General features: G+C 39.5%; 1 protein-coding gene across 1 annotated transcript in view; it reads left to right on the top strand.

Annotated features, from left to right (window-relative positions):
- The window catches only part of pcnt (pericentrin), an 80,484-nt gene that overhangs the window by 50,221 nt on the left and 4,986 nt on the right, over positions 1 to 25,277 (top strand). Inside the window, exons 32-54 of the mRNA XM_030125923.1 lie at positions 443 to 589; positions 3,176 to 3,336; positions 3,851 to 4,017; positions 6,495 to 6,667; positions 7,159 to 7,321; positions 7,509 to 7,751; positions 8,243 to 8,475; positions 9,890 to 9,997; positions 10,473 to 10,493; positions 10,863 to 11,099; positions 11,201 to 11,374; positions 11,591 to 11,743; positions 12,024 to 12,200; positions 12,280 to 13,311; positions 16,522 to 16,692; positions 16,827 to 17,016; positions 20,158 to 20,486; positions 20,583 to 20,679; positions 20,788 to 20,960; positions 21,042 to 21,317; positions 21,478 to 21,623; positions 21,711 to 21,840; positions 22,635 to 23,426. Coding sequence (XP_029981783.1) covers positions 443 to 589; positions 3,176 to 3,336; positions 3,851 to 4,017; positions 6,495 to 6,667; positions 7,159 to 7,321; positions 7,509 to 7,751; positions 8,243 to 8,475; positions 9,890 to 9,997; positions 10,473 to 10,493; positions 10,863 to 11,099; positions 11,201 to 11,374; positions 11,591 to 11,743; positions 12,024 to 12,200; positions 12,280 to 13,311; positions 16,522 to 16,692; positions 16,827 to 17,016; positions 20,158 to 20,486; positions 20,583 to 20,679; positions 20,788 to 20,960; positions 21,042 to 21,317; positions 21,478 to 21,623; positions 21,711 to 21,840; positions 22,635 to 23,426 — 5,493 coding nt within the window. The remainder of the gene's footprint in view (positions 1 to 442; positions 590 to 3,175; positions 3,337 to 3,850; positions 4,018 to 6,494; positions 6,668 to 7,158; positions 7,322 to 7,508; positions 7,752 to 8,242; positions 8,476 to 9,889; positions 9,998 to 10,472; positions 10,494 to 10,862; positions 11,100 to 11,200; positions 11,375 to 11,590; positions 11,744 to 12,023; positions 12,201 to 12,279; positions 13,312 to 16,521; positions 16,693 to 16,826; positions 17,017 to 20,157; positions 20,487 to 20,582; positions 20,680 to 20,787; positions 20,961 to 21,041; positions 21,318 to 21,477; positions 21,624 to 21,710; positions 21,841 to 22,634; positions 23,427 to 25,277) is intronic.

The following is a 25,277-nucleotide window of genomic DNA, read 5'->3' as shown; positions in this document are numbered from 1 at the left end:
GTGTGTCTGTGTGTCATTGCCCCCTCTAAGCTCCAACTGTACCAGTTCATTTGCAGAGATGGTTCTTTCTCTAGAGCTTTATTCAAACCCAGTTTGCACATAATCCCACCATCATATGTGTACAAGTGTTATTGCCTGTCAGTCTTTTTTTTTTTCCCCCTTTCCTGAATCTGTGTTATTCTGGTTGGTGCATGTGTATCTGTTTGCTGCCATCTGAGCAGTGGCTAAATGGGATGGATCTAAGCTTTTTATCCTCTGATGCAGAAGGTTTAAGGGTGAAGGTACTTTTTTTTCCCCTAGACATTTAGCATTTGACCATCTGAACTGTGAAAGCCTCTTTTCAGTTGTAAGTCAAAGACGTGTGTGGCTGAGGCAGAAAACTTATTAAGGTGGTTGCCTATGCATCCTACTGCATGTATCCACAATACTGCTTTCTTTGAAGACGGAGTTTGAAGAGCAGAAGGAGGCAGAGCTTGAGGATCTAAGGCGGAGCGTTACATCTGAACAGGAGGAGAAGGAACGCAGCTACACAGGCAAAATGAGCCAGCTGACTGCACAGCTGCAGCAGCTGGATGCTGTCGTGACCCAGGTACTGAAAGGGCATTCTAACCAGTCTAGCGCTCTACAAAGTTTGCACTGTAACTCTTAAACTGAATCAATTAGAAAGCAAAATGTGGAACCATAGGGAAATAACAGGTGGCTCCAATTTATTTACATCCACCAATGTTTTTTTTTTGTTTGTTTTTTTTGGGGGTTTTTTTGCATTTTCAATTTGCATCATCAGATTTTGCGCATTTACCTGGTGCGAATATGTTAGTGATGTTTTGCCATGGACAGTCATTTATGTTTTTTTCATTCTTTTAAATATTTTTTCTTGCTATTTTTATTTCTTAAATGTGGCTAGAGGCATTGTGTTTTTTTGGGTTTTCTGTCTAATGTCTGTCACTTCAAAAAACAAATGAATTCAAATGCATTGGTTTGAAATTAGCATAGGGAATTGGTGACACTCTTTATACTGTGATAATATAATTCCTCTGTGCTTTCCAGGTGTGTGTCAAACGTTTACCTTTTAGAACTTGTACCTTTGTCACAGAAACATCCATATTTGAAGTATTGCCTATTACTACAAATTGGTAGTGTTCTATCTGAATCATCTTTATTCAAGCGTAGTAGCATGTATAAGACATTTGACAGTTGATGGTTAGTAAAGCAAATGTTAATTGGTCTTGGTTGGAGTGATTTTATATAGATCTACTTTTGTGTGTTGTGTGAAATCTGAAACATAGTCAAACTTTTTTCCTGATTTGGTTTTGTCCTCTTGTTTTCAAATAAAAAAATGAATAGGACTCACCTGAAAGACATTTCTGGTGTCTAATATCGCTCTTAAATTCTATTATTTATGTATTTATTGCTAATTTGTTTTTTAAAAAAAACAAAAACAAAACATATGCATGTGTTTGTTTCCATGGCACCTGCTCAGCTTGGTCTTATAGTGGGATTAGATATTAACATACACTTGCACCCCCTCCCTTGAGGTTGCCAAAGAGAACCTTAAGACAGGTTTAGGAGGGTGTGGTTGTCAGGGCAACATTATTGTTTGGAGGCAGATGGCTGCAGGAGACGTGTTCGATGGGAGGTAGAGAGGGAAAAGGAGCGGGAAGCCATGGTGAAAGGAGAGGCAGAGCATGAGGGACACAAGAAAAAAAAAGTTAAGACATTTTGGACATTTGGAAGAAAACTCACTTTGAGCCTGTTGAGAAAAAGGAGAATATGGATTTTGACGATCCTCCCTCAAACACAGAGTTGGTGTCTGTGTAGTGCTACAGCAAAGGTGTGTGATGACTTCAGCAGAAACTGAATGTTTTAGACCAAAGGATATTGGCAAGTGGATTTGTCTGACCGAGTTTAGTGAATACATTTTAAGTATCGGTACTTAAAGCTACTGATTTTTGCTTCTTGTTGTAGCAGATAAATGTGTCTTTTATTCTGAGTGTACTTTGTTAGTATTTGAAGCTAATACTGGCGTGTGATGAGGAATGGAGTTCTCACAGTATTCTCAACGGCAGCAGCAGACCGTTGAATACAATAGTTTACTTTTAGTTTACCCCCACAAGCTAGAAATTTCTCTCATTTCTTGTTCTTTGTTGTACATTTAAGAGCTAAAGTGATATAGATGTACAGCATAAAGATTTTGCATTAAGGGAATTTTTTTTGTGTGTTCATGTTTAATATGTTGGTTTTAACAAATGGGAGCTTAGGTTCACTAAGAAAGTTAAAGTAAAATTTAAGTAAATGTAAGAGACTGGAAGAAAAAAAAGTTTTACCATATCTTGGAAAAGCTAAGGCAGTGATTCCCAACGTTTTCTGGCTAATGACCCCATTTTAACATCACAAATTTCTGGTGACCCCAGACATTCTAAAATTAATTTGTTTTTGATCATGTAATGATTTACTATACTATGTTGCAAATAAACGTTAATTTTAAATGACATTTAGGCTATACAGTATAATCTATATTATTATGGACGGAGGCAGAAAAGTCATCTTGAGATTACTGCACAAAGTGAGAATTTTATTTTCCTTGGTCAGGATATGTACAGTCAGTCAAGCTTGTATTTACAAGGCTGGCAATTAATACTGAACAAACAATAAATCAAATTATGAATTATGAAAGAGCTGCAGCATCTTAAACTGGCCACAATGAGCATTTGAAAGATAAACAGTACCACAGTGCTTCATTTTCAGCTTCAGAGGTTGTCATGTCTTTTACATATTGTGATTGTCTCTCTCAACTCACCATATATTTTTTATTAGTATTTTTTTTTTTTTAATCAGTTACTAGAAATTTGAGGCAACCCACATGAGGTTGCAACCCCCAAGGTTGAAAAACACTGAGCTAAGGTTTTCCTTGTTTTGAAAGAATCCCACCAGGAATAGTATTTTGTTAACTTAATCATCAAATGGTCAAAAACATTTCACATCTTCACTTTCCTCTTGCATGGAAAATGAGTCAAAACTTTCTCCTCTCTGGGAAAAGTAAGATTTGACTATTTGTGTACCCCTACAGTACACATGGTTCTGTTTTTTTATTGCACATGTAGAAGAAAAGAAGTTGTGCATTCTGTGCTGGTTGTTGGGAGAATTAATGTCTTTGTATGCATATTTCTGGTATTAGTTGCGAGCAGAGGTTGGCTGTCTGCAGGGAGAGCTGGAAGGTAAACGTGCAGAGATGGAGACCCTCGACACTCTACTCCAACGACGAGAGCGAGAGATTCAGGAGGGGGGCAACCTCCTCAAGATGCTCACTGATGACCTGCAGACTGCTAAAGAAGAGAGGTAATAATGGTCTATATTTACCTCCGCCAAGGAGGTTATGTTTTTGCCAGGGTTCGTTTGTTTGTTTGTTTGTTTGTCTGTCCGTTAGTGTGCAACATAACTCAAAAAGTTATGGACAGATTTTGATGAAATTTTCAGGGTTTGTTGGAAATGGGATAAGGAAGAAATGATTCAATTTTGGTGGTGATCAGGGGTGGGGGGGCTGATCAGTAGCCCCCCCCCCCGTGGGCCCCCCCACCCCCGATCACCACCAAAATTTAATCATTTCTTCCTTATCCCATTTCCAACAAACCCTGAAAATTTCATCAAAATCTGTCCATAACTTTTTTGAGTTATGTTGCACACTAACGGACAGACAAACAAACAAACCCTGGCAAAAACATAACCTCCTTGGCGTGGGGGGGGCCACTGATCAGCCTTGGCGGAGGTCTGCGCTCTCCGAGTGCTTTTCTAGTTCCATTACTAATGCAACACTGTCATTAAATGATGTTTTGTGTCCGATTTGTTCTCCTAGATGTCATTTGGTCCAGGCCAACAATAAATTGAAGAAGGTGCTGATTGATGTGCTGCGCAGCACCATTGCAACAGAGGAGCTGATTGGCAAAAAAATCAATGGCCAAAACAAACTACCAACAGCTCATCAAAAGAGTTCAACAGGGAACAAAGATGCACAAGATTCAGGTCTGTTAGATGCTGAACCACTCAGTTTTAGAAGTCATTTTGTTCGGGTTACACCAATTCAGTGCAAGAGCGTCATTCATGACAATGTTGGATAATCCCTTTTAAATGTAACTGCATTACGTTTTTGATTACTTCGCTAAAATCATATTAAACTGAGCAGGACAATAAAGCAAGACTGTTTCGTAATGTTTGGTCACTTTTCTAACCTCAGATATTGTTAAATTTTGTTATATGGGTAATGTAGTTTTTACTCTAAAGAATAGGTTCAGATGTTGCCCCTTTGTGATCACCAGGATTTTCATTTTGTAACTGTACATATTTTGTTACATTTTCGTCAGTCAGTGATTGTAATTCGGATTATTGGTCACCACTGAAGAAATCTTCTGCTGATTCCAAGATTCAATACTTGTCCATAGTTTGCAAAACAGTTGCCATTTCTTATCTCTTAAATTACACCCCCCTCCAAAAATACTAGAACAGTGAGGTTAATTTCTTTATTTTTGCTGTAACATTTGGGTTTTACATCAAAAGATGAATATGAGTAAAGAGATCAACATTTCACCTTGTATTTTTACTAGATATGATACACAGCTTAGAAGATAGCACCTTTTATTTGAACCCACCTATTTTTCATGTGAGCAAAAATGTTGTGTGACTGATGTGGTTTTGTTGTCCAGGTCGGTCTGAAGAAAATCTTTGCACAAACATTGACCATACACAGAACAACCATTTGGACTGTCCTAAAATAGAAAGAAACCACTGGTGTGCCAAGTAACATACGTCGAACAGATATACCAAGGAAAACATCAGCAGTTAGTGACAGAAATATTATGAGAACTTAGTACGAAAAACCCTTAAACAACCATTTGTGACATCACCAACAACCTCCAGAGGACTGGAGTGAAGGTATCACGGTCTGCACGAACGCACTGCCAAAACAATGAAGAAATTCATCAGGGGCAGGAAGTGGAAGGCTTTAGACTGGCCAAGTCAGTCCCCAGACTTAAACCCTGTAGAGCAGGGCTGTCAAACATAAGGCCCGTGGGCCTAATCCAGCCCACCAAAGGGTCCAATCCTAGCCTGTGGGATAAATTTGCAAAAATTACACTGAAGAGATTAACAGTCAAGGATGCTGAAGTTGTTTTAGTTCAGGTTCCACATACAGACCAATGTCATCTCAAGTATAATAATATCATAATAACCTATAAATTTTGACAACTTCAAATTTTTACCTCTGCCAAGGAGGTTATGTTTTTGCCGGTGTTGGTTTGTCTGTCTGTCTGTTTGTCTGTCCGTGTGCAAGATAACTCAAAAAGTTATGGATGGATTTGGATGAAATTTTCAAGAAATGTTGATACTGGCACAAGGAACCAATGATTAATTTTGGTGGTGATCGGGGGGCACTGATCTGCCTTGGCGGAGGTCTGCGCTCTCAGAGTGCTTTTCTAGTTCTCTTTGTTTTAGTGCTAAAAAAGTAACATTACATTTTTTAAATATTTCCATTAGCAAACTATGCTTTAACAACAAAATGTCAGGAACTTTTTCTTGTCAGTAACATTACTTCACAACCTGAAGTAATATGAACAACCTGAAATGTTTCAAGAAAATTAAGTGCAGTTTTAACGATATTCTGCCTGTTACTAAATGTTTTGTCCCTTTGTAGATCTGATCTGTAATGCACATGTATATATGATACATTGAGGCATAATATTGTTAGGAAATTACACTTATTCTTCCTAAGAAATTTCATTTTTTTCAAGTTATTCACATCCAAACTTTTTTGTTTGGATAGTTTGTAAATTTAATATTTTCATAATTTAATGTTATTTTTTTTGCACTAAAACAAAGAGAAAAATTTGGAGTTGGTTGTCATTTTTTATAGGTTATTATGTTATTATTTTACTGGTCCAATCAAATTGGGTCGTATGTAGCCCCTAAAGAAAATGAGTTTGACATCCCTGCTATAGAGCATGATTTATACCTGCTAAAATTGAGACTGAAGGGAGTAACCCCCCCAAAACAAACAACAACTGAAAGAAGCTGTGGTGAAAGCCTGGAAAAGCATCACAACAGTTTGGTGATGTCAATAGGTCACATGCTTAATACAGTTACCACAAGGAAGGAATTTGCCACTATAAATTAAGTCTTGTTTACTTGTAGCTATTTTAAGTCTATCTGTTCCAATACTTTTGCTTAAGATTTGGTGCTCTGTCACACTTGCCATCTTTAAGTTGTATATCAAACCTAGATGTACATACCTGTTAATAACAGCTGAAATGTTGATCTTTTGTCTCATATTTTGTTATCAAATTAATTTCTTCAGTCTACAGCAAAAATAAAGGAATTGGCCTCACTGTTCCAATACTTTTGGAAGGGAGTTTATATGAAGTTACTCCCCAACTCTGATTCCTAAATGGGAATGCAATAAACTGTCAGATTGATATTAAGTTGGTCTGTGCTTTTCTCTGGTCTGTCAGTAGCAGATGTTTCTTTAGAGGACCTGGAGCTGACTCATCTGCTCTGCGAGAGTCTGTTGGTTTCAGACACTCAGATCAATCCTGGAGGAGAGGAAGCTGCTCTGAACGCCTGCAGCAGACTGCGTCACACAGTGGACACACTGCTGGAACTGCTCAACCAGGCCAACTCGCAGGTAAAGAACAACATGAATGCGTGATCAAAGTTTAAGGACCCAATGTTAAACAACTGGTGACTTTAATAGACATAGTGCTAGAGTTAAAGCAGTTGGCAACTAATAACCTTATTCCTTCCATAGCATCATCTGTCGTCATTAAGTATTGCACAAATTGTGCTTCTCAGCGCTGTGCTGCATAAGCAACTGCACAATATAATCCTGAACACTTGGAAGCCAGTATGCAACTTGTACAAGTGTGTTGTGGAAAATGGAAGTTAGCACAAAAAGACTGAAGGTGGACTTTTGTGGACAGAGAAATGTACATTTCCCAGCTGAAAGGAGTTTGGAAGTTAGCTATATTTGTATATACTGTATAGAGATTCAGAATTCTTCAATGAAAGCGGCAAATTAATTAATTTTGCATTTTTTATGTGGTCATTGCACTTTTTGTTGAAAGGCCCCTAAACTGTGTATAAGCTCTCAAGCAAAATTGCATTTTTTCTTTCTAGCTGGAACAGACTCATAACATGCATCTGTCTCTGGAGGAGAAGTTCAGTCAAGGCAGGGAAGACTCCACCCAACTCATTGCACAGCACAAGCTCCTACTGGAGCAGCTCGACCAAGAGGCCAAGCAGAAGAGTCAACTCCAGCTGGAACTCCACAAGGCAGAGGGTGAATACAGTGTCCTCAGTGATTGATAAGTTACAGCTGTTAATCCATTAGCTGTTAACATGCCTTCCTCAGCTGCCTCTGCCCCAAATTTGGCATTTGACCTAATTTCTAAATAAATTGTGGTGAGGCTGAGTAAGACTGTCGTAAACATGTACATTACGTGTTTTCCTTTGCGTGATCTGTTCAGGACTTGTAGAGGGCCATGTGGCTGAAAAAGCAATCCTTGAAGAGTCTCTGCAGCAGAAAGAGGCCCAAGAGGAGAGACTAGTAGAGGAACTGGAGGCCCTTAAAGCCAAGCTACTCCAGATGCAAGGCCTTAGTGCAGAGATGGACAGCCTCAGACAAAAGCATCAGGAGCTCAATGAGGAGCACATGATCCTCCTACGCCAGAAAGAGCATCTCTCTACTGATCTGGGGGAGAGAGAAAAGGGTGAGCAGAGAAAGCGTATGATATTCATATTCATCTGTGTCTGTTAATATGCCACATGAAGTGGAGTGAGCTTGACCATACACTTATATAATGTCTGTGCTCAGATGTGTCTTTTCTTCGTAGGCCATTGGCTCAATTTAGATCCTGACGCAGGTTTGTGGGTCAGAGTGGAGTGTGTGTTGGGGGGGATGGGGCTGAGTATACAATAATTTGCTGTGCTGTGAGAGGTTGCTCTTCATAACACTGCCATTACCAGTGGCTTGTAGCTAGGCTCCTTGGAGTGCTGTGTCATTGTATTAATTTTAAACAATTGCAGAATTCTGAGCTGTTAAAGAGTGCAACCAGTGCCTTTTACAGAGGAAAGGCACAGTATGTTTAACACTTGGATTTCTAGAACTGCCCTTTGACCCTTTGCCTGTCTTTTCTGTTCTCCTGTCTTTATGATAAACCACACTATTAATCTCCTCATTTCATCTCTTGACATTGTTAAGCTCTGCTGGCAGAGACAGAGCGTCTGGCCCAGGACAGACTGGATGTGCAGCGACAGGCAGAGAAGGACCACAGCACACTGTCGTTACGCCTCAGGGCTCTGGAGAGAGAACTCGAGGAGCAAGAAGCCAAAGGCCTTGAGATGGAGCTGCACCACAAGGCCCATGCTGAAGACCTCCACCAGCGGGTCCAAGCACTCGAGAAGCAGCTGAAACACAATCGACAGTTTATAGAGGTGACTTTCCTTATGGACATTTCAGCCACAGTCTTACTCTATCACTTTAGATTGTGATCAGTGTCTCGGCTACAAATTTTTTTGAGCAGTAGATGAAAGGGATTTGTTGTATTGTACTTGAGATGTGCATGCATTTTTCCTGTAGCTATATTTGAAATTCACTGTTACTTAAAGTAGTGTATGATTTTTATCACAATATTTTAAAATTTTGTAAAACCTGAGCGATAGCCTAATTATCACTAATCCATCAGTCTTTCCGTGCTTACACACCTGAATCACTTCCCTCACTTCAAAAATGAATTCATCATAAACACAATCCTCTTGTTAACATAACAAACCAAACGTCACTCGGGCCTTTTCTGAAATTTTGCCACGAAGTGCATTATGGGAATGGAAATTCCACGCTGCAGCAACTGATGTCTAAGTATGGTTTTTAACAATCACACACCCCTTATTATAAGATGACAGTTGACTTACAGTGATTCCTTCCATTTCTTCTGACCTGTTAGTGGACATGCTTCCATTGCTTGTTGTCACCATGTTTGTTTTAGTCTTCCCCCAAATCTCACCCTCGTTTTCAAAAATGACGTCACATTTCTACTCGGCTTTTTTGGCCACATAAACAAACACTGAAGATGGCATGATTTTCAAACCATGAAAATGATGCAAGTTTACATCTGAATCTAATGCTTCATCACATGTTACTGCATTTCTCAGATAAATAAGTACTTGTACTGATGTATTGAGCGAGTTTTCACAGTATAATTTTTGTTTTACCAGATGTGTGATGAAAGTCATACGCTGCTTTAAGAAGGGCTTAAAATGTCTAAAGAATATAATGAAACATGATGCAAACAATAATGAGCTTATTTGATGACATCAAAAACTTTTACAGAATAATCTGTAGTTTTCAGAGCATACAGTCTTAAAACAGAAGTACAGAATGGGATGCACTGATAGCATCCATGTTAATTTAATCACCCTGTAACAAATTAAAACAAGTTAAATACTCAATACCCAACTGATCAAGATCAGGTTGAGGAGGAGGTAGCTTGCGGCTAAAATATTAGCAGTAGTGCTCTTTTCCTCATGTTGCGACATGTGTGCGACTTAATCAACTAGGAACATTTCACAATAATTTTATAAGCAGTTAAGTTTATCATCTAAAAGATTATTTCAAAATGTGTCTGACTCCACTCCAAGAACACTGATGATGGTTGATTCTACTTCTGTGTCTCACTTGTCTTGGCTGAATGGTGCGTTATATCTGTAGTTTGAAATCAAAAGCCCTCAGCAGTTATGTGTTCACACACATGGTATTTCATAAAATTCTGAAGCAGCAGCAGTAATTTTGCAGGAGCTGCAAGTGTATATAAAGATTGTTGATTTTTCTGACTCATTCTTACACATCCAGGAACAAGCTGTGGAGCGGGAACATGAGAGAGATGAGTTCCAGCATGAGATCCGAATACTGGAGGCCCAGCTCAGGCAGACGGCCTACGTGGATAACAAAGGACACAGGGTGAGGGATGCTCATTTGACCACAAGTATGTAGAGTAGTGTTTCTCAACGGGGGCGCTGGGACACTGTTGGGGGGTGTTTGGAACAAGAAAGCTGAGAAGGGGGTGGTGAGACCAAAATGGGGGCGTTAGTCTGTATAAGTATCAATATCGAGCTGCATGTTATGCCAATGGCAAATCACCATTGGGGGGGGTGTCATGATAATGTAAAGGGGCGTTTGCTCAAAAAAGGTTGAGAAACACTGATGTAGAGTGCGACTGTAAATGCTAAAATTGTAACCATATTATATTGATCTGCTTTGACTGATGTTTTATTGATTAATGGTTAAGTCTTAACTCACTCACAGTTAAATGGGTAATTAAACGGTAAACTGAAAAAATAGCAGGTTGAGGTTGAAGTGATGAATGCATTAACTTGTTCCCAATGAGCCTGACTTTTGCCATGTGTTTATCCTTGTGCTGAACGGATTGCTGTAGTTTGAAGACTTGGTTGCACAGGTATGAAATCTAACAGTAGCATGTATTTCTAAGCTCCTCTGACTCTGCATGGTTTGCATCTGAACATCATTATTTCTATGCAATCTGTAGATCATTTTAGAATTAGAGTGTGATTGTCATGAGTTCTATACATTCATTCTCATTTCATAATTACATTTACTCATTCATATGCTTGCTTTCCTCACTTTTTCAACTTTTCTTGTCATTTCACTTCCATAACACTGCTCCCTGGAATGCCCTAATTTCAATAATCAGTGGCAGCAAATCCAGAATGGCTTATTTAACTCTAAATCACGATGCTTTTTGTTGATCTAAACATCTCTTTAGAACTTGCTTATCCAAACTACTATCCACTGTATGTCTCTGCAGGTGGAGAGTCTTCAATCTATGATCAAAGACAAAACAGAGGAATACACAGCCCTGCTTGCAAACAATCAGCAAGCTCAGTCTGATCTCAAAGAACGGAATGAGGAGATCGATAAGTTAGCTGGGAGAATCCGAGAGCTTGAACAAGCACTGCTCACCAGTGCAGAAAACAGTAGATCTGTCAGTCAACTGGAACAAGAACTGCACAAAGCAAAGCTGAGAGAGCAGGAGCTCACACAAGTAAGAACAAATACACATATACATTGAACTGTAACACGATTTCAGATTAGGTTTTCAATAACTCTGGCATTGTCCTCAATTAATGTAATCAACGTTGTCAGGACAAGCAGGCACTGGAGCAGCAGCAGCTGTCCAACAGGCTTCAGATCTCTGCCCTGCAGTCCAAACTGGATGAGACTAGGCATTGCTACCATGACAACACCCATGACCACACTAAGGAGCTTAGGGATGCCCTGGACACTGCTCAGCAGACTCTACAGAGTAAAGAGCAAGAGGTTTGTAAGATTCTGTGCAAAGCTTGCTTATGACAGCTATAAGGATTCTGGTTATTGGGCAAAGCGTTCTGATTGTTATACAAGGCTTCCATGTGTTTACAAAAGTAAAACTGTGCCTGTAAGTAAGTTCTGGAACTTCAGATCCTTTGTTTAAAATTTAACCTCATAAACCTGCCGAAACGTTTGTATGTGGTTGAAGTGTGTGGTGTCTCTTAGGTGGAGACACTGCTTGGCCAACTGGAAAATGTACAGAGGGATATGGGCATCAAAGATGTTGAGCTGAAACACCTCACCCTTCAGCTGGAGCTACTTGGCAATCAGAATACAGCTCACATGAATGAACTCCAAGAACAGATTGCTGTCCTCAAGGTCAGTTCCACTGTATTGTAAGGCCAAATGTTTTTCAATTTTATGTGTGCCCACTTTGGTTTTATTTATGCTATCATATACTTTCAGATATCAGACAGTCTATGATACAAACAACAGCAATTTTTTTTTTTATCCCAGTTCTGCATTGTGTTGCAAAACTCCACATCTCCACATGCTTACAATTCTTTACTATGAATTTATCATCTGGGCCACTGTCAGTGGGTAAAAATGTCAGTTAATGCATGCGTAACGGAACAGGCATGTGATAATGTACTTTCAGGAAAAGGTGTCTGCCCTCACAATTTATGAGGAGGAAGGAGGAAAAAGAGAGGTGGATGATGCAGATGAAGAGACCCTTCCCTCAGCTTTGCTTCAGGAGAAAAACCAGGAGATCGACCACCTCAACAGTGAGATCCAAAGGCTGGAGCAAGAGTTAGAGAGCGCCAGCGGAAACAAGGTCTAAATAAATAAGCATACATTACGAGCAGACAGTGTGGAAATGCTCATTGTTAATAATGTTTATTGTTGTTTTTCAGACAAAGGCTTTGGAGGCTGAACTTGAGGATTTGCACTCACAGGTAGAACATCTCCAGTCTGAAATTATACGAGTTCGCCAGGACAAATGTGAGGAAGAGGAGCGGCTTCATGAGGTCATCAGCACACTACAGGCTGAACTGGCTACTCTGGGTCCTAATGTGCATGAAGTTAGTGACTCCCAGGATGGTGACAGCATCAATCCATCACCTGCTCCGAGCCCTGAACCTCAAAACTACACAATCCAAGAACGTGAAAGAAGAGGGAGACCACAGAGCCTGAAGCAAGAGCTCAGTCTGACTCACTCTGCCTCATCTCGTTCCCTTCGATCTCGTCTGAAGGCTCTTCAGAGTCAACTGGAGACCGTTGTTGCAGAGAAAGAAGGACTGGAGCGATTACTCTTCACACAGGAGGAAGAGTACAAAGGACATGCTGAGGAGTTTGGAAAGAAGCTCAAAGCTGAGAGGGAGAGGGCAGACGAAGTTCAGAGTCTCCTCAGCCTCAAAGAAGCTGAACTAGAGGAGGTCAAGGCTAAGGTAGAAGAAGAGAGGGAGAAATGGGAAAGGACTGAACAGGAGATGAATGAATACAAAGTTCAAGCTCAAGAAGTAGCTTCCCTACATAAGGAAAAAACCCAGCTCAATTCTTTGGTTGTGGAACTTCAAAACAAAGAACAAGAGAGGGTGACAGAGATAGAGATTCTGAAAACAAATGAGCAGGACATCAAAATGGAAATGGAAATTGTCCGAGACAGCAGTCTGACTTTGGAGAGACAGGTCCAAGAGATAAAGGCTGAGGTGGGACACCTGGAGGAACTGGTTGCAAAGGAAACGACAAAGGTGAAAACCTTGGAGACAGCAAAAGGAGAACTCTCTGCTGAACGTGAGGCACTGAGGAGGAGGGAGGGGCAGCTCCAGGAGGAAATCCAAAGGCTCAATCAGGAAGTGGTGTCAATGAGAGGCCGTATCCAAGAGCTCACAACTCTGCTCAGTGAGAGGGAAGCCAGTCAAGAAGAGACTCAAAAGGAGGTGCTGGTGAGTATTACCTGGTGTCTTTAACATCCACAGTTCAGTTTACCTTGCAGCTAGCTACTATAATGACAAATTCAACAGAACAAGCAAAATCCCCTCTGCATGGAATGTGCAAATTCTACCCACTTTTTTTAAATAGTTCTTCTAAACTGCCCATAGGTGTGAATGTGAGAGTAAATGGTTCTTCATCTCTCTTCATTCTGACAACTCATCCAGGGTGAACCCTGTCTTTGCCCATTCTCAGCACCCCTGCAACCCTCCACAGGATGTAGAAAAAGAATTCATTAATTGCTAACCATCAGAAATGTACACAGTTCAACACACAACACAAACTACTTATTCAGACAATACCCCTTAACAGCTGCTTGGTTACAGTTGAACTGGACTTCTGACAGAGCTGAGAACTCAGACACTGCAGGTAAACATCAGAGGCTACATTGGTGATCAGTGAACGTTAACTTATTTGTTGATCCACTGATGAGTCACACTGGCTTATTATTATTCCATTGACTTGTTTTGCTTTTTAAATTGTGTAAGGTCAATGGGGGTACCTGAAGAAATGATACAAAACAGCACAATGAGAAGAGGGCAAAGGAATAACAACTTTCCTATCATAACTTAAATGTTACATCAAAGATTATATTAAAGGACAAAACATAAATCCCATATCTACACAAACATAACCGCACTTCTATGTAAATATAATTGCATTTCTACATCTACAAACATCTGCACCTTGACAGTTACGCCTGTAATTTTTTAACAGGTTTTTAACTTTTATTATCATTACCTCCAGCCAAGCCCTACCTTTCCAAGTTTTAGATCAATTAATGATGTAGTTTTTGTCTAATCCAAATGAATGGTCACATCAGCTCCTTGGCAAAGGACAAACCCCTTGAATTTTTAGAATGCTCTGCTTGTTAAACATGTGACTAGGCCTGCGATTAACAATTATTGCTCGCCAAAGGGCAAGCATATTGGTCAGTTAGTATGTCTTTCTGTTTGTTTGTATGCGCTCTAGCGGTCACATTTCAAGCATTATTGATATTCACCCATAACCAAATGATTTGCCAAATTCTCTAGTCAATTTGATTAGTTTTTGCCAATAGTAGGCAAAAGTACAGCTGAGATATAGGTCAAAGTTCAAATGGATATTTCACCATAACTTCCGTCAAAATCATTGTATTGACTTGAAACCAAAGTCAAATTGTGCATTTTTCCATTCTGCATCTGATGGTATCCATCATGACATCTTAAGGGTCATGCCCTTGTTAGCACCCTGGGGTAAATATCAGGGGGGTCAGTAAACTCAGTTTTCTGAAATGTCAAATGGCTGTTATATCGCCAATATTAATCCGATCATATCAAAATTTAACATGCAATATCTCTGTGAAAGTCCCTTCTCATATGCCAAATTTCGCAACTCTAGGTTGCATGACTTCCAGTTGCTGTAGTAACATGTAAAAATTTGTTGATCGCTAATATTTTCCCGTCTGTTGGTCATAGTGATTTCAAACTAATGCCAAATCATTGGAAATTCAATTCTCTATCCATTACCTACCTCATTTGTCATGCACATATATATATATATATATATATATATATATATTATTTTTTTTTTTTTTTTTTTTTTTTTTTTTTTTTTTCAATTATTGGCATCTAATATGACCAGGGCTCTACCGCCTAATTTGCATATTCACCAAACAGCTTCTATCTTGAAAACTAAGACGGATATCGACTAACTTTGTATCATCGACTTATAGGAAGTCAGATATGGTCTTTCATTTGATACCAATTTTGTGACCTTTGATGACCTTGAAAGGTCAAACACAAGGTCATGGTTTTCAAAATACCCAATTTTTTTACCTTAACTCCCTCAGTTTTGCAGATAGAGAAAAACAACTACTGTCAGATTATAAAGCGTGAAAATATAGGCCAAAGTTCTTTTTCAAAGATTGGATTCTGTTTTCAATTAACTGTGTAATCATTTTCTATTATTTCCTGTCATTTTATAGACTAGTTTAGTTTTCGTAGCTATACCATCTAATGTTTTGTTTGGTCATAACTCAAAGATATTCAGTTTACTGTCACTAGGAGTGGTGCAGTGCAGTTGGCAGAAAGTAATTTTTTTGTTTGTTTGGTTTTTGTTTTTGTTTTTTACAAATTTTTGAAAATTTCAACTTAGAAAATCTGTCCAACTGATTTCTTGGACACTATTCACCCACTTCTTTTTAAATTTCACACATTTGTTCTTTATATGTGCCTTTCTCTCATTTTTTGCAGTTTTTAAAAATTTTTGAAAAGTTTAAAAAGATTGAAAGTTAAGACTCAAAAGTAATCCCTGGCTTGGCTGGTTATCAGTGAGCAGGAGGGGCAAGGTGTTGTGCAAGTAGGTGGGGGTGTTGAGCTCTGCTTACTTTTTTACTTGTTTCTAAAAAAAAAAAATTATACATAAACAAATTATCAAAATTATTGATCATAGTTGATTGAATAGCTGATTGATTTAATTTAGTAGTCAACAAGGAATCGATTAATTGTTGAAGCTCTACATATGACATATAATATCACAAATGGATAAGCTTACTGAAGGGGCAGTTAATCACATCAATAGGTCAGTAATATTTCTCAGTCTTGTTGCTTGCCTCAACAGCCTATCATTCTTTGGCTGGTACACTTACTGCAGGCTGGACCACAGCTGGATATAGTTAACTGCCATAACACGTCATCACACACAGCGTCAGTCCTGAAACAGCAGAGTCTGACTCACAAAGGAAGTACTATTTAAATGAGGAAGCAAGAGGAAGAACTTTGTTTCTAAAGCGTCGCTCCACTTTATTTTTTATTTCTTTTTTGCCTCGGTAAGGTGTAGAAATGGTCTGTGAATGTTTTAATGTAGTGTAATAGTTACTACATATCTTTATACACTTTCTAACAGTCATCTTACAGCTGCTTTTAGCAGCTATCATGTTAACAAAACAGTTAGGTGTGATTTTAGCATTACATGCCAAGCATTCCATTGGATGTATGAACTAGGCATACTGCATGTACATATGCTACTCATTATGCGCTTGCATTGCAGAATACTTTTTATGGAGAGTTTTTGGAAAAACTGAGAAAGAACGTGATGGCTTATGTAAATGCAGGGTTTTCCGTACCAGTATAAGAAAGATGCCGTTGATAGCCATTGCTCACTTGGGTGATTGTTTGTTCTAGACTCATGCTGAGGTAACCTTGGCAAAAGCAGACGCTGTTTTAAGACAGAAGGATGCAGAGATAGTCAGACTGGGGGCAGAGCATCAAGCTCTGAGGGAGGAGCTCTCTGCTGTCAAACAACGGCTCAGTACCAGCACAGACAGAGTTGAAAAACTCCATGAGGACACCCAGGTGAGAATATCACACACCATACTTTGTTGTGAGAATTAACCTGTTAATCATTTTTACACTCTGTATGTGTTCTCTTTGTATAATCTGCAATTTTTCATCTTTAAACTTGGCATTTGGTTCCTTGTGTACATCAGGCCAAAGAGTGTGTCTTGGCTGACCTGGAGTCTGATAACCAGCGACTAAAGGCAGAGCTCCAAGGTTTACAGGAAGACCTGGCTGTACAACAAGAACAGCTGGCCTGTCAGAAACAAGAACTACAGCAGCTCAGACAACACTGTCATCATCTGGACAGACTTCCTCACCACCAAGGATACACACTGAAAGGTGGGTAGTTTGTCATTTAGTTGGTACTAAACCATGTTAACCCCTTTCCCACCAGATTTCCAGGAACTTTGATTACCAGGAATGTATTTACCTGGGTAAAAGAATTCCTGGTAAGCTGCCTGCTTTGTGTTTACACTCTCTCCATTTGCTCCCTGTTTTCTTTCACTTTTATTTTAAAAATCTTGTGCTCACTTTCCAAGCTTTCCATGGTCAGGCCCCAGCATACATGGCTGCCCTGATCCAGCCCTATAGCTCAGCTCGCAGCCTGTGGTCTTCAGGGCAGCACCTGCTGATTGTCCCCCACAGCTGTCACACGGGGTGACAGAGCTTTTAAAGCTGTGGCGCCACGTCTCTGGAATGATCTCCTATGGTCCGTGGACTCTGTTGAAACTTTTAAAAAACATTTTAAATCCAACTGACTCAGGGCTGCTACACACTGACAGCACTTTATGTATTTATCGTATTTTAACTGTATTTTAATTGCATTTTAAAACTGTATGTTACTCTCCGTTTTTAATTGCTTTTAACTGCATCTGCACTGTAAAGCACTTTGTGACCCCCTGTCTGTGAAAAGTGCTCTATAAATAAAACTTACTTGCCATAAAGTTCCTGAAAATGTATTCAAATGAGGCTTGGTCATTTCGAGTCATAGACTTGAAGTCCTGCCGAATTATTTGGCATACGTTTCAACATAGTCCAAGCTGTTTTCAGTATTCAGTTAATACGCTCTTTATTGTATTCAGATGGAAAGACAGAGTATTTTGTGCTATAGGAGTGAGGCACTTGGCTTTGTTTGAACTGAATACGTTTAAAAGATTCATATTCATTTGGAAAGTCGAGTAAAAAAAGATTGTATTTGGCAAATGCGTTCAACTAGGTCCATGCTTATTATCCAGAGTGTGTTCGGGTTGACAGGCTGATTATTGTTTATTTTGTTTATACTGTTTATTGATTATTATCACTTGAAGGAGCCAAGCATGCTGGGCTTGGCTTGTGCTAAATAATGTAATGTAAATAATGGTCAAATGGACGTCGTTGTCATCCACTACTCGTAGCTTCTCTTCTTTTGCTCCATTTTCTAAATGATCAAAACACAAACGAAGTGAAGCTTGTAAAAATGGAATAAACAAGTTTGTAGCCACACACTGGCTGTCATGGGTGAATGAAAGTGTGGAACGCTGCAAGTGTGTCCCACCAATCAGCATTCTTCAGCACACAACCCCGCCCCCAAGAATTCTGGGAAACTTTTTTCAGGGAAAGATTGTGATAAAGGGTTGCCTTTTTTTTTTTCTTCTTTTTTTTACCAGATAATTTTTGTGGAAATGCGCCAAAGTTTTTCCAAGTTCCTGGTAAAGTAAAAGTTCTGGTTGAAGTTCCTGTGGTGGAAAAGGGGTTATTGTTTTGCGCATCTATTTGACCCAAGATGCTAAAGATTAGTCTATTATGAGCAAGCAATACGGATATAGGTTTCTATCACAGTATATATCATTTTATCACATCTCCAAGCTCCCAGAGGATGGATAGAAATACAGACTAGAGCCCGCCCGATTATAGCGTATACCAATTAATCAACATCGGTCAATATGTAAGCAATGTGTTAACTTTTTTGCTGCATGGAGATTCTGTCGCTCACTGCTCCTCTGTGTCTGTGCTGCCCAGAGAGTTAGAGGAAAAGTAAAGCGTGTCAGTTTAACTTTCACTTCCACTTCGACTATCACGTTATACACACACACACAAACAATCACAGACTACTTTCAACTGTTAATTCACATGTCCACCGTTATCTAATATAAAACTATTATATCCTGTGTATATCAGTGTTCTTATGTCATATATCGGATATCTGCTTTTTTTAGCCCCCAATATCGACATTGGCCCCAAAAGTCCCATATCGGTCAGGCTCTAATACAGATGTAATGAATGCACAGGATGGACAGAACACTCCGACCGTATACTTATAAGTGTTTAACGTTGAGCATAAATGGGCCTTTTGTGGTTTGATTCATTAATCGGTGCAGGCAGACCTTTTGGGAAACTATAGTATTATATCTGCCTTTAAAATCCAACATCTCTTGTTTTCTAAACCATAAGCAAACCATCCAACCTGCATGTGAGACACTGGACACAAATGGCAGAAAGGTTTCAGACTTATTTTGATATTAACATTAGGGCATTTCAAATCTTTGATTCTGTCACATTTTGCTTAAAGTTGTTTTTGTCAGTGCCTTTGGTTTGTGTTTTACAGGCTCCTCTTATTCATAGAGTTCTTCTTCTAATTTTATTTTACAGTTGAGGAGCTACATTTAGAAACAAACATGCGACCAAAATTACTTTGTGAAGCAGCTGGATACACAAGATGATACAAGAATCCACCCCTTATGTTTTATGTCCTGCAACTAGAGCTGTAACGATGTGAAAATTTCATATCACAGTTATTGTGACCAAAATTATCACGGTTATCATTATTATTGTTATTGTTGAAATGTGCTCAAAATGTTCAAAAAGTACTTATACACACACTGAAATAATTTAACCAAGTTGTATTTTGAAAAAAACAAACAAAATAACACCCACAATGTACTTTCTGTTGCATAAACATTAAAATATTAACATGTAAACATCAAACTTACAAATGTGCATTAAAAATGGCACCTTTTGGCCAGAAGAGAAATCTGCACAAGGGGTGGGAATTGATAGGATTTTGTCAATATCAATGCTGTTGTCAATTCTGCTTACCAATCCAGTTCCTTATCACTTCTTATATTGATTCCTGAGTGTTTTTTTGAGTGTGGAAAAGAAGTAGTTGGACAGGTCATAGTGGAGCTTGTTTGACCATTTTCTGTATGAAATTATTCACAATGTCACAATGACATAGAGAGATGTATGGCACGGAGGCCGTATCACCCTGAGTTTTCAAAGGGCAGTAATCGAATACGGTTTTAATGATAATTAGAATTTAAGTAGTAATACTAACTGTCTGTAATTTTACCACGGTTTATCGTTATACTGGTAATTGTTACATCCCTACCTGCCATAAATGCAGTGCAGCAGTACTAATAGGTTTGGTTAACACCGTGTACTAAAGGTGACAGCATCATAACAAAACATACTGTCAATGCAACAATGTTCTTCCTTCATCAGATTCTTCTCACAGAGCTTTTGAGGATGCAGTAAATGTCTCTCGAGACGAGGCCTCCCTGAGTTCTCCAGAGGTTCTGAGGAGACTGGAATGCTCCGAAGACAGAATACCAGAACGGCTCCACACATCGGTCCTTGGCTCTCGTCTGTCTGAGCTCAGCACTTTGAACAGCACAGGCCTGGATCTGCGACAGGTCAAACCTTCTCCCAGAGTCTTAATGGAGCCACCTTGTTCCAGGACCCTCACCCCAGAACCAGCCACTCAGAGCACCCGCTCCCCAGGCTCAATGTCCGACAACTTCTCTGTGCTCGACTCCCTGGACACTGACAAAGTACATCCCTTTCACACTACCTTTTTGGTGCTCTTGAAGAAGCTCCGTCTTTTGTGTGATTAATGTGTATTTATTCTTCTTTTCTCTGATGTGTAGGAGTTGGAGGGACTTGACCAAACAGCCCCTCCATCTCCAATCGGATCCACCTCTTCCTTGTCAGCACCAGAATGGGCCAGTGATGGCTATGGCAGCAGTGAGTATTGCCACACTGAAATATAACAAGTGCAAAACCTAGCCTTTTTTTTTTTTTTTAAAAGGGGGGAACTTTAAAAGCTGAGTGTGCTCTCTACTTGTGTCTCAGATGTGAGTTCAGAACTGGGTGCTCGGCTCAGAGTGGAGCTGGAACAGACAGAGAGGCTGGACGCCCAATTTGTTGAGTACCTTCGCTGTCGAGGCATGAACCCCACTGTTAACACAGACAGTGCCGCAGGCAGTATGAGTTACAGTGATGACTTGTTGTTACCTGAGCTTCAGGTAATATTTGAAAAACACTTGGACAAAATTTCTTGGTCATTATGCCGACGTTGTGATGAGTTTTCCTTCATTTTTCTACAGGCACTGTTGAGGAAAGTGCATCAGGAAAGCTGCAGAATTCTAACTTTGTCTCAGTGTCGAGCCACTTCTTCAACTCTACCTCATGTCTCAGATGTGAGGGGCCTTTCGCTGAGTCACCCTCAGCATCGTTCTGAAGATTGCTCTACCTTCATGGACCGTCAGGATAAATGCTCCTCCAACCCTCCTATGAGCTGGCAACAAGAGAAGAGGGCACTGCAGGAAACTGTGATTGCTCTTCGAGAGCTGCTCTGTCGAATGGCACAGAGGCACACTCAGGTATCTGTGGTTTTTAATAATAGGTTTTTAATCATCTACTGAAAGGAGAAATTACTTGAATTTTAAATTAGTGGCAAATTTTGCTAAGCTGCCAGTTCTGATCATGTTAGAAATGAAACATTCCTGATTGAATTAATATTTATGCTAATTACTTTCTTAGATTGATGACAGAGGGAATGAGGACTGGCAAAGGAACCAGACTGAAACTGAATTTCAACTGAGAACGGAACTGGAGGAGAGCCATAAACAAATTAAATGTGCCCATGACATCCAACAGGAGCAAAAGAACAAAATACAAACACTCAGGTAAACCAAAACTCAGAAGAACAAAATGGATCGTGTAAACTGTAGAAATGGTAGGAATTTTTTATTAATGCTTCTTCTGCTCTTAAGGTTGACTGTGGAAGAGACTGAGGAGGCCTTGAGACAGGAACAAACCAGAGTACAGGTGCTTCAACAAGAACTTGAACAAAAGATAGCTCTGAGCCACCACAAGGACAAAGAGGACGATGAAAAAAGAATGGTACAGCTGAAACCTTTTAGACTATTTTAACAAAACTGCAGGATAAAGGCAATTAATGTTCTAGTGGGGAATATTCATAAGCATATGAGCACATACTTGAACATATTGTAAATTGGATTGTAAGATTTTTGTGCAACAAGGTAAAATTTATAATGCATATAGGGCTGAACTGGGGTTTGAAGAGCGGTTGTATGTTTTTTAAGTTTTATGCTAATTTAATATTTTTGGTGCAACATAATTAGAATTAAACGATAATTTCATCAGATATAAAGGTTCAGTGTGTAATACTTATAGAACTAATTGAAGAAATTAAATGTAACATAATGACATTTTTTTCAAGTACAATCACCTGAAAATGAGAATAGTTCTATCCTTACAATGAGCCGTTTACATCTATAGGAGTGCATCACCATAACAGAGTTGTACTCAGAACAGATTTCCTCTCCCACTAGCTTCCTCTTGTTTTTATTGGGAGGTTGTATCCAGTGTTAAATTGGATAACCTATAACAGTGAGATATGAGCATGAGTTGATATCCACGTAACGGGAAATCCTAGACTGGCCAAATCAAATACTGGTTCTAAAAATTGGCTTTTATATTCATGTTTTATATTACTACTATACTAGCAGCCACCATAGATGCACATTTGACTAGATATTACTAAATATAGACCAAACCTTAAAAAATGAATATTTGTAAGTTCAATTTAACATAAACCTTAAGAAGGATTAAGAACTTGTGATCACCTCTTTCCTCTTAAACTCCTAAAAATCAGCCTCTTCTCCCCTCTCCAGTCTCAACATGTGCCATCTGAACAACAGAGGACAGAGGTCATGGCCCTCAAGGGTCAAGTGGAGCAGGAGAGAGTGACATGCAGCAACCTTAGACGTGAGCTTCAGATTGAACAGTCCCGGAGTGTTCTGCTGGAGAAACGCCTTGAAGATACCCAGAAGGAGCTGGAGAGTGAATTGCAACGTTCTGCACACCAGCAGGAGCTCAACTTGCGAGAGAAAAATTGCCTTCAACGTCTCCTGGCAGAGGCAGAATCCCGTATAGCTGAGGTTCACTCTAAACTTGCAGATGCTCACCGGAAGATGGATGAAGAGCAAGACCGCCACTCCAGACAACTAGAGGAGCTTGGCCACAGACATGAGGCCGATGCCGCAAGGGACAGGAAGTTCATCTCTGATATGCGTGCCCAGTTAGAGCAGGAGCGAAGGCAGGGCGAGGAGCTAACTGGTGTGATGGACAAGCTGAGGGCGGAGCTGCTGCAGAGCAAAAGGAAGTGGGAAGAGGAGGATTGGAAGAGGAGGGATGAGTTGCAGAGGGAGCATGAGGCGGCAGCCCGACAGCGTGTTGTCATGGAGACGCTGAAGGACCAGAAAGAGGAGGTGGATCGAGCTTTAGAGGCAGAAAAAGTGCGGTCCAAACGCCAAGGGGCGGAACTGTCTGAGCTGAAGGAGAGTCTCCGACTGCTGAAGGACAAGGAGAGAGAGAGGGAGGAGCAGTGGGAGACAGAGAGGAGGAAGGGGAGGCAGGAACAGGTGGAGAGGGACAGACGACACCAGAGGACCAACAAGAAACTGGTATATTATCTTTTAGTTGTCTGAGTTCACGTATCTGAGCTTGAGTGTTTATTTTTCCCTGCATTTTTACTCAAATATCTGTACTTTCTACTACTTACATTTTCTTAACAGACTTGTTACTTTAGTTTGAATACATCTGAAAGAATTATTCATTATTTTAGTGTGCATCATTATTCCCAACATGAGAAATTTAGCCGACACGAACAGGACATTAACACAATAGAGATACAGAAATCCAATTCCAAAAACAGGTGGGAGAGTGTAAAGTGGAACTAAAAACAGAATACAAAGATTTGGAAATCTTATAAGGCTAGATTTTATTCAGACTGGAATATAGAAAACATCAAATGCTAAACTGAGAAAATATACCCTTAAAAAAAAGGTAGTTTTGAATTTGAAATTTGGGACCGAGCCGTATTTGCAGCATTCCCTCTTCTTTTAACGACCGTCTGTAAAAGTCTGGGAACTGAAGAGAGCCCTTCTTGTCTGTTGCAGGCTTCCAGCTGCTTAACATGCAGACCATTAACTGATGCTCAAGTTCTTGGTCTTTGCTGTCATATTTTTGTTTAATGTGCCAAATGTTTTCCTTTGGTTTAAGGTGTGGACTGTTGCCTTTGCAGGACCTGGACTTTTCTAGTATCTGTTAAGAGTTGGTAATAGTCAGTGCTCTCATAGATGCAGTATGCAGTGACAGACATCCTTGTTACTCTTTTTGTTTCTTAAAATGGTAGATGTTTCATTTTAAACATTTGGTATGTTTTTTATGTTCTGTTATTAGTTTATGAGATTAGCAAGTCACTGCATTGAGTTCTTATTTACATTATACTCAGCATCCCATTTTTTTCAGTGAGATTGTATAAAGTTTGAACTGAGAAGAGGCTTGATTGCAGTGAAAAGGTGTTGTCTATTTAATGACAGTCTCAAGACATGACATGGATGCTGTGAGGTTCAGTAGCTTTGATCAGAAACAGATGTTAGAGATGTAGTAATACTTTTCACATTTCAGAGCTTGTGCTTTTATTTGGGTAAAAGTAGAACAGTATTTTTGTGCTTGTGTTGAGTCAGGAACATGTGGACTTTTGTCTGCATCTCTGAGTGGCTCATGGGGGATTTAACACTGAAAATCACTACTCTGAGATGAAGTGCTTGAAGAAGAACTGCTCCGTTTATTTCAAGGCCTTATTTGTGCACAGATAAGAACTCAGACAGTAACCAAAGACAGTCGGGGTGTGAGGACAGATCTGTGTCAAACGTCCAAAAGGAAGACACTTTTATGCCCTAAGGTTGCTATGTCAGGCACTTAAAGCATGCATTAGACACATGACAATAATGGGTTACACATAGGACAATGAGACATTTTGATAATGACATTGTAAAGTGACAACATCGCCTTCTTGATACAAAGAATAATCACACCACAGGACAAAGACCAGAACAGAATACTCACGTCAGACTATTCAGTAATAAGAACACAACTGGGACACAGTAATTTTTTTCTACCACAGTGCTAACTCACTGTATGTACATTTCAACAGAATACGCTCAGTCTGTGAATAAATGTCTTATTTGAGAATACAAGAACATATTAAATATATTTGAAGTGTTGGCTGAAGAATTGAGCCATAGCCCATAATTGTGTGTCCAATGATGATTCCTATAGCTGTTACCAGTTAATTTGCTCAGAATCGTACACGTGTCATTAGAATTGTCTTCCACCAACTTTTCAGACTTTCAGATTTTATCTCCGTCCATATTTTTGAGTGCATTGCAGGAATTAAGTTTACTTTAACAAAAAATATAAATTGTAAAAGCAACTTTTTTAAACACAAGTAACAATCTTGCCCTCTGTGC

Source organism: Sphaeramia orbicularis, chromosome 22, assembly GCF_902148855.1.
Source record: "Sphaeramia orbicularis chromosome 22, fSphaOr1.1, whole genome shotgun sequence".
Taxonomy (NCBI): Eukaryota; Metazoa; Chordata; class Actinopteri; order Kurtiformes; family Apogonidae; genus Sphaeramia; species Sphaeramia orbicularis.
This window is presented reverse-complemented; position numbering and strand designations above follow the sequence as displayed.